The 16,943-nt window shown below is 39.5% G+C and overlaps 1 protein-coding gene across 2 annotated transcripts in view; it reads right to left on the bottom strand.

Annotated features, from left to right (window-relative positions):
* CEP128 (centrosomal protein 128) overlaps window positions 1–15,857 on the bottom strand; it is a 104,355-nt gene extending 88,498 nt beyond the window's left edge. Inside the window, exons 1-9 of one of the 2 annotated variants that reach the window (XM_064714613.1) lie at window positions 15,782–15,857; window positions 11,132–11,211; window positions 10,430–11,030; window positions 9,236–9,275; window positions 7,653–7,810; window positions 6,223–6,309; window positions 4,674–4,800; window positions 3,619–3,740; window positions 441–532 (exon numbers count right to left, since the gene is read on the bottom strand). In XM_064714613.1, coding sequence (XP_064570683.1) covers window positions 441–532; window positions 3,619–3,740; window positions 4,674–4,800; window positions 6,223–6,309; window positions 7,653–7,796 — 572 coding nt within the window. In that variant the 5' untranslated portion in view covers window positions 7,797–7,810; window positions 9,236–9,275; window positions 10,430–11,030; window positions 11,132–11,211; window positions 15,782–15,857. The remainder of the gene's footprint in view (window positions 1–440; window positions 533–3,618; window positions 3,741–4,673; window positions 4,801–6,222; window positions 6,310–7,652; window positions 7,811–9,235; window positions 9,276–10,429; window positions 11,031–11,131; window positions 11,212–15,781) is intronic. The other variant, XM_064714612.1, reaches the window with a different exon arrangement.
* Between the last annotated feature and the right edge of the window lie 1,086 nt (window positions 15,858–16,943).

Raw genomic sequence — 16,943 nt, 5'->3', positions numbered from 1 at the left:
CACATCTACACAGTCCTTTTGAACAGTCCTTTCCTACTAGGAGTTAACAGTCTAACTCCTGTTATTGCTATTGAACAAAGCACCACATGTTGAGAAAGTATATACATTACAGCCTGCAGGAGAGCTTGCCCTGAAGGGACTCAGTAACAACAACAAACTACAAGCAAAGCTATAATAAAAGAAAATCCCTAGACCTTGTGATTTTGTGCATATATTTGAAAAAGCTGAGGAAAGCCCCATATATTATACAATTTGGAATAAGTAGGTGTTATTTACATTTATAAATACTGCAGGAAATGACATAAAACAAGCAGTTCATAATCCTGCTTTCATCTACATGTTGCACAATCACTCCTCCACAAAATTATTTTCTGAACTAAAAAAGTTTTTAGAATTTTTTTCCACACTGTTCTCCACACAGAGTTTTATTCTGTTTGTACCGATTTCTTCTTGAGAGCTCGCGACTGATGTCATCTCCCAGGCGAACTTGTTCACTGCTGAGATCCCGAAGAGACTGGTGGAAAGAATGCAGCTGTAAATGAAATACACAAATTATGCCAAGGCTTAGGAACTCTTTTTCTGTGATATTCCAAAAATACATATCTACACATTACACACTTCTGAAAATAAAGTAGATAAAAATAACCTAAAAAAACTTAAACTCCATGAACTGTAGTTGAGCCTGGATGACTGGATGAGGCTTATGCACTTCTGTTTCAATCCACCCTTCACAATACTTGCTCATTGTAGTTTAACTTTCAGTACTTTATTTGATAAACCAAGTTTCCTAACTATGGTTTTTTTAATGTGGTTCAGAACTTACAAACTATACCAGCTCTTCAACTCAATGCAAAGCAAATTGAAATATCTGAACAAGTAATGTTCAGGGACATATTTCATGTTAATAGATACTAGTATAGGTAGAACAAAGTTCTGCCCAGCTATATATGCTACTATAAACAGATTACAAGGGAACTTGAAATGAAACAAGCAGAACAGTATAATGTATTCAGGAACTACCAAGAATAGGTATTTTACCTTGCCCAAGACTTTACATACTCCTTTTTCAAACCTCAGGAAAAACAAACAAACAAAAAACAAAACCACCCATCTACTTTCTGAAAAGTACTTTCTGACAAAGGAGGTTTTTTCTAAAAAACCTCCCATTCTCCCCATTCAGCAAGCTCCTCATTTATCATCAAAGTTTTAGGGAGCAAATAAAAAAATGAATAGGTCATTCATTCTTCATGGAACAGAAAGTGACAGTTAATCCATCCTAATGCAACCTATTACTGTCAACAATTCCAGAGCCAGGATTATCTTTATGAAAAAACCTAATTTATAATATTCCTTTGTTCTGTGTCCTAGATTTAAACCTGGATCTTCCACAATCAAGCTGACTGCCCTCAACATTCAGACACAGGCACTACTACCTCCCCTGTATGATCAACCATAAATTCCCACCTGACCTGAAGGACTTTGAAATAACACGTTGTATTTTCAACATGTATGTGCTAAGAAAGAGAGGGACTTGAATGAGTTAAAAGACCATTTGGCTGAAAAATTACTTCAGCCAGAAAAATTCAGAATGGGAATAAAGAGAACAGTGGTTGCAGAAAATAGAAAAAGCCACAACTTTACTTTAGCAGTACAGCTTTATCTCTGGTGTAATTTCTACCTATAATCATGATCAATGGCTACTTCTAGTTTACCATTCCTCAAAGCACTATACTCTTCTCACAAAATAGTTAATGACAAGAAAAAGGCCACATTCACCCACTGAAAAGCAAGAATAAGGAATAAACCAGCAGTTATCATCAAAACCAGAAAAAAAAATGCTATTTGCCTACATAGTTACTTAATATGAAGAACTCTGTATGCATCGCAGGAACTCCCTTGAATAAAATTTCCAAGATATTTATAGAATATCAAGAAATAATCTAAAATAGTCCTAAGGATTTTGGATGGTTGGGAGGAAAGATTCCCATATAATATTTCCTTCCAAGGATTATTTTCTACACTTACCTTGGGAGAGGAAGGAATGGGGGGAGAACTTGATTGAAAAGACAATGAAACAGGGTAAAATAAAAGTCCAAACTTTCTATAGTTTCCCAAAAAGTCAACTGAGAAAACTTGTTGTAGTTAAGTTTAAAATTATTTGGAAGCTGAGATTGATTTAATAAAGTCAACGTGAATACCTTACAATCAGCTTCTTTAACATTAGTCTACACAGATTCACTCAAGCAAGTCTATCCACCCTGTCTGAAAAAAGCAAAAACAGGTAGTGAAATCTCCTCTCTACCTATAGGATAACAGAAACACTATAATCTTATCCATTAAGGTAATTAATTTATTTTTTCTGAAGTCTGGAAGCAGATACAGGTTAAGGGATATGAAAATTACCTGTGGCACACACATCTTCTCCTCCCATCATCTCCCTGAAACAGGCTAAAATTATCCCACTAACAGGTCAGACCAAGAACTAAGATGAAGAACTACCTGGTTCAAAATTAAGTCAAGCTACAGTGAACTAAAAGCAAAAGCACTAAGACCCTACACCATTAGCTAAAGCAGAACAATCCCCTTCACAGCCTCACTGAACTTCAGCACGAAGGTGAAGGTTAACTGCCTGGAAGGGACCTCTGGAAGTCATCCCATCCAAGCCCCCTGCTGTGGATACTGACAACCTGGTCAGAGAGAGAAAGCCAGATAAACAATCCCAAGAATTGTTCTGGGGAGTTTTAAGAAGGCTGAGAGAAAGAATTAAAACAGCCTTGCAGCTGGTGTTCTGAACAGTTGTTTTCCCATGATGTTTACCAAAGGGTGTCTCCTTAATTAGCCAATCATGTGAGCTGTGTTGATTAAAGGACCAGTCAGGTCCATCCGTGTCTGAACAGGGTATAAAAAGGAATGGGTTCCTAATAAAATTATTAGCCTCCAGAAGAGATCTGGAGTGTGTCACTCATTCATCCATTCCTGATTCAATTGTGACACCCTGCCAAGGGAGGGCCACCTAGAAAAGGTGACACAGGAACTTGTCCAAGTGGGTTCTGAATGTCTCCAGAAAGGGAGACTCCAAAACCTCCCTGGGCAGCCTGTGCCACTGCTCTGCCATACTCATTGTAAAGCTCTTCCTCACACTGAGGTGGAATTCCTGTGTTTCAGTTTAAGGCCATTGCTCCCTGTCCTGTGACTGGTCACCACTGAACAGTCTGGCACCCTCCTCTAGACACCCATGTTAGAGATATTAATATGCATTACTGAGATCCCATCTCAGTACTCTCCAGACTAAACAGGCTATTCAGAGATTATTTTTCTTTGTCATTAGACAGCCTAAAAAGTAGGAAGATTATTTTAATATTTTACTTTTGATACCACTATCATCTACATCTTTTTCTCTATAATGATTTGCATGAAATTTCATGACAGATACAAGAGGTGACTGCCTAATGAAAAAAGCAGGTAACATTGAAAGCACAAATCATAACTGAAACATTCTTAGCTGCATCTTCAGAATCACCTCATTTAATGTAAAAGCAAAGAGTCTTTGAGACTCTTGGACTCTCAAAGAACAAACATACTGCCTGTTTGGCAGCAGCTCCCATTAGTGCTCTGTACCTGCTCCACATTGTCTGCCTCACTGACAAACCGAACACTTGCAGAGCGAGACCTTCGGTGCTTATTGCCCTGTGCGCCTCCGTAATCCCTGAGAGATGAAGTGGGCAGGAAGTGGTGGTTGCCTGCAGGAGATATGATACAAAAAAAAAAAAAAGCAGGAAAACAAAATTTTGTATGGGAAATTCTGCATTTTGCTTCACAAAAAAGGCTTATTTCATCTTGACAATATCCTTCTAGGTCACATTACAGACAAAACAACTACTGAATTACATATCATGCATATGACTCCTAGCTCTTCCCAGGATTCTTCTTCACTTAAAACATTTCTTACCCATGACATACAAGTATTCCAGAAAGAGGAAATTTTCTCCAAGGAGTAGTGTTTCCTCAAATTTCATTTGCCCAACCAATCACTTTTTCCTCCACATGAATCTATCAGATCTTCAAACTATTATACTTCACAGCTTTTACATAGAAATTAAATTTTTACAGCTTTCTGCGAAAATATATTCAATATTACTTCTAAAAGAAATACTCCTCCCAAACAAACCTTTTCCCAAAATATTAATGAATTTTGTGAGATATACAAGGAAAAAAAAACCTACTCTTTTGTGTGTCATAAATAATTTCTGGTTTTTTTCTTTTCCACTGTTTTCAAACATCCATCATCTTATGCATTTAAAATTTAAATTCCCTTTTTGCTGTGAAGCAAGCTTCAGAAGCTGCAATATCTTTTGGATTTAGTTTTAACCTGTATGTACCTACAACTCATGAAGTGGAAAATTAATTTCCTCAGCTGAAAGAATCAACATTTCATTTAGCTCTCCTGGGATACCAGCAGAAAATACTAACAGAAACACAAAGCTGGAAAATTTACCACATAAACAACTGCATAACTTAGTGCAGGTCTCCCAAATTTCTAAACTCGGTTTCTTTTAAGTCATCAACGATGACTTTCCATAAGACCATCTCTATACATTTTTCCTAATTTCCTTTTTGCATAGCACAGCCATATGACATAATTCAAGCATACTCAAGCCCTTCAAGTATTTTACCTGATGTTCCTTCTCCATCCAGGTCACTGGGATATAAGCTTGAGAGAGATGCACTTCTCATTCCACAGTTTCGTGTTAGTCGCTGGCTCCTCAACTGACCTATAGATTGCTCCAGTGTTTCTTTCAACTGTAGAAAAGTTATAACTTATTGAAATATGAACACAGACTTGTTTTTTAAAAAGCGTGGAAAATATTGTTTATTTAAAAGTCATTAACAGTATAAAAACTATTTTAAGCCAATTACAGCTATGAATTAATAACAGCTTTTCTTCAATATCTCATATATTACATTCCTGTAAATATAGCAAAACATGCTTCCAACACTGGCAGCTTCAAATATCAAGTTTCTTAAAACAGCGGTGCACCACATGGTGCACCACCATGAAAACTCAAAAGTTTATCTCCTACAACCAAAATAAGACCTATTTGCCAGCAATGCTCATTAACAGTTCTGCAAAATTCAGAAAATAACTTCCAAGAAATTATTTTTTACTGGAATTCCTCCACCAGCCCTATCTGGAATCAATTTTATATGGCTATCAAATTTCCCTAAGCAGCTTTACAGAAACCTCTATTTTTAGAAGTTTTACTTCCAGGAAAAGGAAGCCATTCCCAATTTAAGACTACAGAACTAGCTTTATTCAAAAATTAGTTCTTCATTTTTCAAACTTACATCTCATTTTTTTTACAATTGCATTTGTTAACTTTGGTTCTTAGCCACTTGCCTTGTTACACCTTTATCTGACAATCCACAAAACATCAGTTTCTAAAGGTTCTCCTTCTTCTATGAGAAGCTTGTAAACAATGGTTAAATTGATGCTTTACTCCTGCAGAATTATATGGTGTTGGATCTCTTCCTCTGAAGAAAACAAGCTGTCTTTTCTACACATTTGCTTCTTCACTCTCTCTACCTTCACATGCAAAATATTCTACATTTCATATGTATCTGTTTTAAGGCAGCACCTGCTGCAGCTTGTAACCGAATTGTAAACCTCTCTCTAGCCCTAGCAGCACTAATTTGTTTTGTCTTCTCTAAGACACCTGTTTTCAAGTTTGTACAAGTTTGAGTTTTTCTCTAAAATGAGAAAACTAATTTTAGAATTTTGCATCCTCTCTGCAATTTAGAGCAAGCTGGTCAACTGTTATAGAAATGACAGGAAAAAATGCTACACCAGTATGATCACAATCTCATTCCCTGCTGTAATTCAGCTTTTATCTTACCACTTCTTCCTGCAAAAGAAACATGTTCCCTAATACTCTATTTCAGCTACACATCTTGTCCTTTGCATAGCACTATAACATAATCTACTGGGTGCTTATAAACAGAGAAGTAACGAGCCTACAAAACCTGTCAGTGTTTCATTACACAACATATTACTATATAATGATTTAGTTTGCTCAAATAAATTATAAAAGTTTCTGTTTACAGCTACTTAACTCCTTATATATTCCATCCAGTAATACCAAGATGTTTTTTTACCAATACCAAGCTATGAATTCTACTAATGGAAAAGACCAAAAAAGTTAAGATAAACTGAAAGTTGCTCACAGTTGTTATTGCTTTGGTTTGTTCCTTGTTGTATTCTCTGTATTGTCCCAGCAAATGGTCAACGTGTCTTAGATTTCTGTTGGTATCCTTAAACAAAAAAGGTTTAGAAAAAAAGTCAAAACAGAAACTTCCTCTAATCAAACATTACTGTTGTCTTTATTCTTATTGGTTACTAAGATTCAATTGAAACACAAATGTTTTCTAAAGGCTCTAAGCATTCAAAATCCTATTCAAGTAAACCAGAATATGAAAGGATACAGCATGGCTAAAGGGAGGAAAATGAAGAAAAAAAAAAAAAACCACCAGATTCTGTAATTTCAGTACAACAGTAAGGCCTCAGCATCAAATAAAAAGTTTTTTTAAGTTTCAGCCATTCTGTAGAAAAAACTTTTTAATCCAACAATCTTAACATTACCTGCTTGTAGAACAGAATAGTTATCTGAGAAATAACAAGTTTTTGAAGGTGAACACACTAGGTAAGGTCACTGCATGAGTATTTTCTGACCAGATAAACAGCTGGATCAGATGGAAGATCTGCTGAAAAGCAGTCCACAAAAAGCAATTTGCTTAAAATCAGAATTTCAGAAGAGCAGCTAGAAAGAGGTTTGACAGAATCAGAATACCAAAGAATCCCTTTTAAAAAGTAGTCAGACTGTATTCTTATTATTATATTTTTTCTAGATTGATGTTTATTTTCCAGATAAGAAATTTTAAATTTACCATTCTATATTGATTTTTCTCTTCTCATATTAAAAAAAAATTCTATCCAAACAATAAGTAATAAAACATACACCCACCCACTCTAGGTATTCAAAACTGTCAACTAGAGAAGAATGAGAATAAATTGTCCAGCACTAATGGTGTCAGGATAGCTAAATGTCTCCTTCCATTTGCAAAACAGATATTCCCTCTGCACTCTCCACTTTTTCTTGCTCTCTTACAAGTTTAGAAATAATGCTTCTCACAGTGCTTTTCCACATCTATAAAATACCTGAAATGTAAGCTGTCTCCTGAAGGAATTGACCGCTTACATATCTATCAGAAATTTGGAAATGTTACAGAGTACAAAGACAACCAAGACAAGGCTGAAACCTTCTGCTAGAAAATTTCATGCATTTTGTGAGAATCTAACAAAGCTGATTTGCCCTTACTCAGTTTGCTAACTTTATAAATAGTATTCCCCAACACATCATTATTTCTAACAACACTCTACTACTGTCTGATATAGCTGCTGTATCAAAGTGTGACAAGCCACACACTTTCAGCTCAAAAGCAGTATGAATTATTTCCCAAAACCATCTCTGGTTTGCAGAGAAAGCAATGTTTCCCATCTGTACAGTACATTCCACAGCTTTAGAAATGAAAATTTGACCCTGTGTTACAGAAATGCAGGCTCTATAAATGCTTTAAAGTTGTATTTTGTAAACAACCTGCAAAGTGCTTGCTAAAGTATGGATCTTCTCTGTAACTTCTTCAGCACCATAGTTCTGAGCTCTGCTGTGGGATGCTCTCAAAGGCCGCCTTCCAACCCGACCTGTAAATAAGTTGTCTGAATCACTGGATGAATCTGCCATCAGTGTCTTGAAGCCTAGGCAGGAAGAAAAATTCATGTGTGTTAATTCCTGTCTGTAACTGAAGTCTTGCACAACATTCCCAAAGCAACTTCATAAACTCAGATGGCATTTGCCTTTCTGGTTTGGGTCAGCAGGATGTACTTCTGAAGCAGATCTTGCAACTGCCCCTCAGTTATTGCCTTTGTTCCCACTCTGAAGCAGGGTCAAGATGCAGAAGGCAGAGCCTCTTAGGAGCTAATTAAATCAAAATATGCAATCTCACTGCTTCCAAATGTTCAGTACCCATTATCAAATCACAGCCCAAAGAAAATTCTCCCCTCCAAACACAGAGTGATAAAACATCAATGTTTTATCAATCTTCCTGGTCTGCAGAACCACTCTCTTTTACTTCACACTACTCACTAAGCTGTCTTCACAATGGGGATTGCTAAATCTCAAGGACAGCAAAATAGAGGGAAAATAGGTCAACAATCATCAGATGGGCGAAATTATTAAAAACTACAGACAGCTGTGCCTAGAATAGTAAAATCACATAGTAACTGATTAAATAACAACCCTCAAAAGGTAGGTTAGATTGAAATTTTTTCTTAAACTATTATACACTGCAGCAGTTTGCCTGCATGGAATGACTTGGTGAAAGAAGAAATAAGACTAGCAAACTCTTGAACCCCTGTAGTCAACAAAAAAAAAAGTCACAGTAAAGATGACATTCTTCTAGCTATGAGGGCTGAAATTTACAAAAGAAACCATGGATGGATTCAAATCTTGTATTATATTTTATATAGAGGCAACTTGATGTTTTTCCAAGTCTTTATATTTAATTTTCAAAAGGTTGCACATTTGTGTCCCCCAGACTTGAATAAAAACCTTTCAAACATGAAAGAACAGCAAATCAACATGCTTAGTCTGTGCTCAAGTATATCAGTATTCCTTCTTTAATGAACTGGTGAATTTAACTCATCTTTCCTCTTCTTACCTCACCTCACTAAAGTACATTTTTACCAACAGTATCAGAATTTGTTATTCCAATGCCTCACTCTAGTCAGCTGCACTGAAGTCTTAATGAGACAGAACAAGAATAAACACTAAACACTGGGAAATAGAAATTACGGGAGATTTTCAAAGACAAATAAAATAAAACACTGGTATAGATAATAACACGGAATAATATTGGTTTTACTGTAATTTGGTAAAAAAAAACAATCAGCAAAACCCAATAAAGAAGTAGACCAAACCATAAAAGCCCCAACTACTGAGAGGAGGAAAAAAAGGGAAATAAAGATTTACAGCATGAAAGATTAATGGGTTTATTTTCAGCTGTCCAAAAATAGGCTCATTAAGATACATACTAGCCAAAGCACAGAAGAAAGGTCAGTAATCAAAGTAAAAATAAAAGAAAGCACAGGATAAGGAGGACATTTTGTCTGAAGAAAACTTACTATTTACGGTTAAGCATTCCTCTTTGTTCTCATGAGCAACCTAGAAGGAACCACAAGTACTTTTAAGGTGAAGAAGTTGTTTCACATAAGTCAGTATCCTCATTTTTAAAGGAACTGTGCAAGTTTCACTTTAGATTTTAAAAAATCACCAAGAAGCAGAAATCTGTGGAAATGTTCCTCATGCACATCTGCCTATCAATTGAAACAAACAAAACAAAAGCTTATCACTTTTTCCAAAAAGCTACACTAATTTCAGCACATATGACCTACTGGACAGTAAGAATCATTTGGCTCTTACTGGTTTTTAGTTCTACCCAAGCAGATCATAACCTTTGCTGAACTGATGAAAAGCATCAATACTCAGAATTTTCATTTCCTGTAGGAAACAGAGCATTTCAGCTTCACTGAGGACTTTTTAAGAGATCTGCCAGGTAAGAAATAGAGCTGACAATCTCAACGTCAAGCTCTTCAGCTCGAGTAAACAAAAGATAAAAGTCAGTGTACACAACCTGATTATTCCTCGAGTGTTTTACTTGTTCAGCTCCACACAGACTAATCTATCGCTAGGTAACTAACTTAGTGTTAAAAGAATGGTTGAAGCCTTATAGCCAAGACTAAGCACAACGAAAAAAAAAATTTATAATCATTTCAGAAAGGAACAATATGACATTTGAAAGGCCCTTTCTTTCAGTGTTTGTATTTGAGTTTGGAAAAAGACAGGAAGGTGATCCCATATGGTGATATTTCACTATCGTGCCTTCAGGGACCAGTACCCCATTTTACTATCAATTTGTCACACCGCGCTCCCAGCACTCTTCAGCAGCACAACTCAGAAACGGTTCCTTCGCACTGTTCATTAGCAAGTAATGCCCGCGGGGAATCCTCCTCCTGCCGGGCACGCAGGGAACTTCACTAACACCCGACTCCAGCTCCGAGAGTCCCCCGTTTCTTGGGCCCGGACAGGAGCCCAGAACAGCGCCGGGCACGCCGCCGGCCGGGCCTCCAGAGCGCCCCGCGGCACCCCGCGCCTCCCGCCGCCGCTCCCAGCCGCGCCCGTCCGCCCGCGGCGCTCCATGCCGGACAGCCGCCTCCCGCACACCGCCCTGGCCGCGGCCCTTCCGCACCCCCAGCCCGCACCGCACAGCGCTCGGAGACGAGGCCGCCCCGTCCCCGGGCGCCTCCCGCCCGCCTCACCTCGCCGCTATGGCAACTTGAACTAGCCGCCCTGCCGCCAGCTGCCGGGGCCGCGGGCCGGGCGCCGGGCCCCCCGCAGCGCTCCTTGGGACACCGAGTCCACAAGCCTCAGGCCCGCCATGGAAAACGCAGCGTGCGGGACTTCAACTCCCGAGAGGCTTTGCGGCAGCAGAGCGGCGAGGGCCGGGCAGGTCCCGCCTTGCTGGGAGGCCGTTGGGCCTGCGGAGAGCGGTGGTGGGAGGTTCCGCAAGTGACCTGGTGTTTATGAACGTTGTTTTGTGAAACGCTGAGTTTTTACAAAATACACATTGGTGTTTACAAACAAGGCAGCTAAATGACTGCGAAGAGCAGAAACAAAAGCTGTCACACTGGTAAAGCCGGCGAGTCTGTTCCGCTTGCGAGCAGATGGCTGATAGGCTGGGTGGGGAAAGGCATTGAGCTACCGAGAGCAGCTGTTCTTACAAGGAGGCGTCTCCCTTCCTGGTTCTTGGCTTCTTCTTGTTTCCTTAAGCCACGCATTCCCCTGCTCCCAAATGTTGTATCCATTACCCTTGTGTGCAGTAAGAACGACCAGGTATTACACACTGCTGCTCTGACTGACCTATAAGAGAGAAAAGGGATAAAGAGTGCTGTGACCGATTGCAGGAAATATCTCCTGGGCCTCTGAAATTTGGGCATAGCTTGCAATAGGCCAACACTCACTGGAATATTTGATCCCCTGTAGGTGAGCACTCCAGCCAAAGGTAACTGCACTGCCCTGGTGGTCCATTTGGCCCCGCACACTGTGTTCATCAGTGACAGCAGGATATTGAGAGAGAGCACATGAACCTGGCTATGTACTATGCTCTAACCCTCTGTAGTTTCTTCTGGCATCTACATTTGTCGCGTCAGAGCTCGTTTGTAAGAAGGCTGTTTCCTTCCGTGTCTGTTTACAGGCCTGTAGACCCGCAGTTTGTATAATCCTGTGTGCCTTCCCGACCTCCTAGCAATGATTTCTGGAAGCTTACTTCTGAGTGTGTAAAAGTGCTTTATTACTACTCTGTGGTTTTGCATAATTTAAGGGTCTTTGCTGAAGACTGTGCTAAAGGCAGATTGAAAATCTAAATAAACTGTATCAAGAGTTCTGTTGACAGCTTCAAAGGACTTTCAAAACATATAAGGAACATCTGTCCTTCAAAAAAGCTGTTCTGATTCTTCCTTCAAAGAGCATACATGCATTAATTTTATTCTTCCTAGTAGTTTATACTGATGTACCCACTACAGTTCTCAGAGTTGTTTTTGGAATTGTTTTTTTGAAGCTAAAGAGTATTGCGATTTTGTTTGTTTCCTTTTGTCATAAGGATGTTAAATATGTGCATAAGATTGCTACAATACATCTTCAGTTTGGAATGAGGATGATGAGAAATTATTTAACTGTGTAAAAGAAACCACTATACTAGACAAAATTATAAAGAAGTTGTTTAACTTTATAAGAACAGAACCCTTTAATTTTATTAGATGGATTTGAAAAATTATATCCCAGCATTCTGTTATCTGAAGTGCTGTGTTAGACAGTAACATGACGGTGCTTGCATTTAGAGAGGCCAGCATGGTCTTTCTGCTTTGCGTTAGTGCTGCTTGATTAATGCTGTTGTGCCCCTTGACTAATACAAATATATAATACAAATACAGATCTTGGCTAAAACTTATTTATATATATATATAATGGGTCAGAATAATATATTTTTTTAAATGTGCATATATATTATAAATAAATGTGTATTGAGTCTGAGGACACATACCTTAAGAGTTGGAAAATCCAGAAGGACTATAACTTTTTTTTTAAGCTTAAATTCAATTTTTTAAATTTTTGTATTTGTCACCAATGATACTTTTTCATGCTATACTACTTGTCCTCCATGACAAGTCATTATTCATGTAGCTTTCAGGAAATTGTTTCGCTATTTCTTTCACAAGGCTATCAAAAAAAGACAACACAAAATAAATAACTGTCCTACAGATTCATCTTTCATGGTACTCAGAAAATGAGTTCTTTTGTGAACAGCTATCATAAATGCATAAAAGAGGAGAAGCACCATGTGGTAGATGAATTGTCACCTAAGTCAGTGAGCTTGAAAGCCATTTTTTATTTATGATTGTTGTAATAAACACTCAAACTCCTCTATTAAACATGCTGGTCTCCTTATTAAAGGAAGTATGTGCCATGACCCAAGTCAAAGAAAAGTGCAAGATCTGTCTGAAGTCAGAATTATGAGGGCAAATTCATTTTTGCTAGAGGTTATTTCTAAGCCTGGATGCCCAGGCAAGAGATGCAGACAGAGCAGAATGAAGTCAAAGATGGCTAGAAAGCTGACTTCAGATGAAGAGGCACAGGGAATGTAAGCCTGAGGGAAAAAAATATACAAAGAGAGACATAAGTCCGTAGGCCCTGGGATGCACCCATGGCTGCTGAGGTAGCTACTGGCAGGATGATGGACACCAAGATAATTAATTTCTCCATTGAGGAAAAGCTGAGAAAGCTGGGCTGTCTAGGCTGGGGAAGAGAAGGCTTGGAGGATCTCATCGGTGTGTAAATACTTGAAGGGAGAGTGTCCAGTGACAGGGCAAGAGGCAATGGGCACAAACGGAACAGGACTTTCTGTCATCATCGGGAAACTCTTTTCAGTCTTGAGGGTGACCAAACACTGGCACAGGGAGCATGAAGAAGCTGTGGATCTACATCCTTGGAATAATCAAAAGCTGTCTGAACACAGTTCTGGGGAACCAGCTCTAGGTGACCCTGCTGGAGCAGGAGCTTGAGCAGATGGCTTCCAGGGTCCCTTCCAATCTCAATGATTCTGTGACTCAGTGATTCAATAACTCTTTCTGTAGACAAATATACTGCCTGAAAACAGCTCTCATCATTCTTACCTAAACTAATTGCTTAAGGCCAAGAGATAGTTTCATCTTGCTCATCTGTCTGAGCACTCTTAGAATTGACAGCCTCAGACTTTATAAGGCTTTACACAGCAGTACCCCCTCTTTATCCTGCAGCCTACTGGGTATTTCAATTTTCACAGTTTTTCATGGATTCTTACAGTAAGGAAAAGCACAAGAGTTCCTCAATATCCCGTAACCATAAAACTCCAAAACTACCTTGAAATAGAAGACAGTTTTTTTATATGAACATGAATCTTCAAGAACCTAGAATAAAATTATTTCACATAGCTGTTCAAACACTTGATAAATGATGCTGTGTCAAAGCAGTGTGTCTAATGTATTTTTTTCTGAGAGGCCAGAAATTATTTGCAATACTGAAATAGAAACAGGTAGGAATTGGCATATCTTCCAAGCATCTAGTATGTCAAAACACTTGGATTAGTCAGGAAAAAAACCCCACCAAGTCTTTTAATCTACTCTTTACTGATTTGTTTTCCCAGTTTAAACATTTCCTCATGCAGTTGTTCCTAGATGTGGCTGTTGATACCTGGTGATCTATGTGGAACACTAATTAGACCTAATTGCTTCTTTGTTAGAACCTGTTGTGGTTTATCTGATTTGTGTATAAACCATATAAGCAGTGAAAGGATAAGTGAGAAACTGCATCAAATCTGAAATATGATAATAATGTTATTTTTTTCAGAAAGCACCACAAAAATTATGGAATTTGGAGCCTTGCAATGCTTGAGAGGACATGTACTAAATGACAAACTGTGGCTGTCACTAGAGGGAGTGCCTATAACAGTGGAAAAAATGCCTGCCAAGCCTTGCTGTATCTAAATTAATAGGAACATGCAGGGGTCTCTGAAAAAGAGCCAGGAAAAAAATCTGCAATATACAGTGATTTAAAAGTGACTTTCTTTCCTATATGTGCATTTGAATCAGAGCACAAGACATTCTAATTGATAAAAATGACTTAATTTCTCTAGCCTTGGGGCATACAGGATTTTGCATGTCTGTTCTTAGGATTATATTTATAATTGTGGATGTACACTTGTTGGTGATACTTTTAATACATTAACTGGTGTTAGTATATAAAAGAGAAACATTTATTAATATTCTACAGGGTTGAAAAGTTGCCAGTCACTCTAAGCTGCTAGATGCCATCACTTTTCAAAACTGATGTGATCAAAACTATTGATTATTGTTCTTTTTTACAGCTTACAACAGTTGCAGTCTTAACTAAGCTAAGCAACTGTGTTCTATCATTCCTTCAGTATAGGTCATGTTTCTAAACCTACTGTTTTCCTTACTATCCTGTCAATAATCCTGTTTGTCTACTTCTTGATGATAAAATATTCCAGACAATGCTATAAATGCAAAGTGAAATTGAATAATTGCAATGTATTTCCATATTTGTGCCATGCAGAGTGTGTCTTATTGCATGTAGCTACCTGTATTTTTCTATTTAGAATTTATTTTCTGACCCAGAGTTCAGAGACCTCCCTAGCCTGGGGTTATCTGTAGACTTACAAACTTACTCTTATTTCCCCGATCTCACTGGACCTGTTCTTGAAAAAGTTGAACAGAAGGACTGGGAACTGGCTAGAAGAAGCCAGAGCATGGCAATGCAAGGCTAGCAGCTCCCTCAGGGCAGCACCAGGAGCCACAGAGGATCCTCCTTGAGCAGCAGAGAGGGCCTGGCAGCCCATTCCATTCCATCCCACCAGCCCTGTGAGGGACTGGGCTGCTGGTGGCTTTTGGGGCAGCTACAACCCCAGGTACTGTCACCTCCTTGGGGAACTGGGACAGGCTAAGGCTGGGCCAGGATGGCAGCCTGGGTGTCAGGGCTGGCCTAGCGGGGCCCATGAACAGGCAGCCCCTGTTTGTGCATGGTGGTGCTAGGGCAGGACTGATAGCCCTGGAGGCTGACTCGGTCCTGGGTTTTGTGCAGGCTGGAGGAAAGGCCCGGTGGAGGCCAGACAGGGGCAGTCAGGGCCATCAGTGGTCTCAGCTCTGACAGGCCGCTCTAGGAGGGGACTGCAGGCTGTGAGCCAGGCATGGCCACAGCACAGAGAGTGGTCTTGCCAACAGGACACAGTCCTGCAGCATCTCAGCAGGACTGGGTTGGTGATACTGACAGTCACAGCAAGGCAGGGAATGAAAATAGATCCAGTGTCCATTTATGAGGAGCAGGAGACACCTGGAGGCAAGACAATAATGTATGTCCAAGGTCTGCCAAGGAGACAGGACTGGAGAGAAGACAATGCTACCACATAGGTCTCCAGTAAATGCAGGAAAACCAGTCAGCAAGATGGGGCTGTGGGAATCAGGCTGGGAATGAGTTCAGTGTTTGAATAGCTCAGGCCTGAGCTGATCCAGACCCCAGTGTTGTAATCATATTGTTGTTATTATATTTCTAGAGTCCCATACCTTTCTGGCTGGATTTCTCATGAGCAGTTCTTCTCAGCAGTGATGTTCCTGCTGCTTCATCAGAGCTCCACCAAAGCTCTCCCTGACAAGTTAACCCACCCCCCACCCCCCTTTTATCCCAGTTGCCTTCATGAGCCACAGCTGCTGCCCAATTAAGGACTTCACAGCTGTAGCTCATTTAGAACAACTAGGATCGGGGCAAGGCCACTTATACAACACATACGCTTTACAAGGACTCCTACTTCACCCCGGAGCTCCTAGAGAGGGTCATGGTGCTGGCATGGTTGGGTTGGCCAGGCCAGAGCCCTGACAGAGGGAAACAACTGAACAGTGATTGCAAACTTGTAACCACAAAATTCCTTAAACATGCTAGAAACTACAATGCAAACATGATTTTACTTAGAACTTAACTTTTCCGAGTGAAGCCAGTGCCCACAGAAACACCATATGGTTGCCAACAGTCATTTTTCTACCCAAACTATGTTGATGTTCCTGGCTCAGAATGTGCAAGCCAAGTCTTGAAGCACAGAAGGAGGTGCATCCAGACCTGGAGCTCTTTCCAGGCTGAAGGTGCATGTTCTGTCCTGTTTCCTTCAAAGCTATCAGACCTTCAATGACAGGAGTCCCTTCCTTCTCTCATTTATGGTTCAAGGCCAGAAATCATGTATTAAGCAGTTCTTATTTATTTTAGAGTCTATTCTGAACATCTTTGTGTCAGCTTTGCCATTTTTTATATGGAATCTTTTATCATTTCCATTTTTGATCCCTTAGAAATAGCTGGGAAGATACTTTTCCTTCCATTAACACTTTCTGAACTATCACTACTGCCACAGAGCTGTTGGCATGCCAAAGCTTCTGATGCCAGTATTTATGTGCATGCTCCTTTTCCCTAATAAATGAAAGGTATTCCAAAATACTTTGCTCTTGGTGAAAGAGCAGTGAAGCAAATTACCCTTCCTCTTTTTTAGGAATCTGAAACACAATTATGATGGAGTAGCTAATGCAGGTTACCCTATTAGTAATGTTAAGTACACCAGACAAGTGAGTAATTGGTTTATGATAGGCTACTGAAATGACTCCAGTGTTGGGACTACTTATCTTCCCACCAATAAATCTGTTTTTCCTTTGCTTTGTCCATACACAGTGAAATATAAAAAATAAC

Source organism: Zonotrichia leucophrys, chromosome 5, assembly GCF_028769735.1.
Source record: "Zonotrichia leucophrys gambelii isolate GWCS_2022_RI chromosome 5, RI_Zleu_2.0, whole genome shotgun sequence".
Lineage (NCBI taxonomy): Eukaryota > Metazoa > Chordata > Aves > Passeriformes > Passerellidae > Zonotrichia > Zonotrichia leucophrys.
Note: the sequence above shows the minus strand (reverse complement) of the source record. Positions and strands in the feature narration are given on the sequence as shown.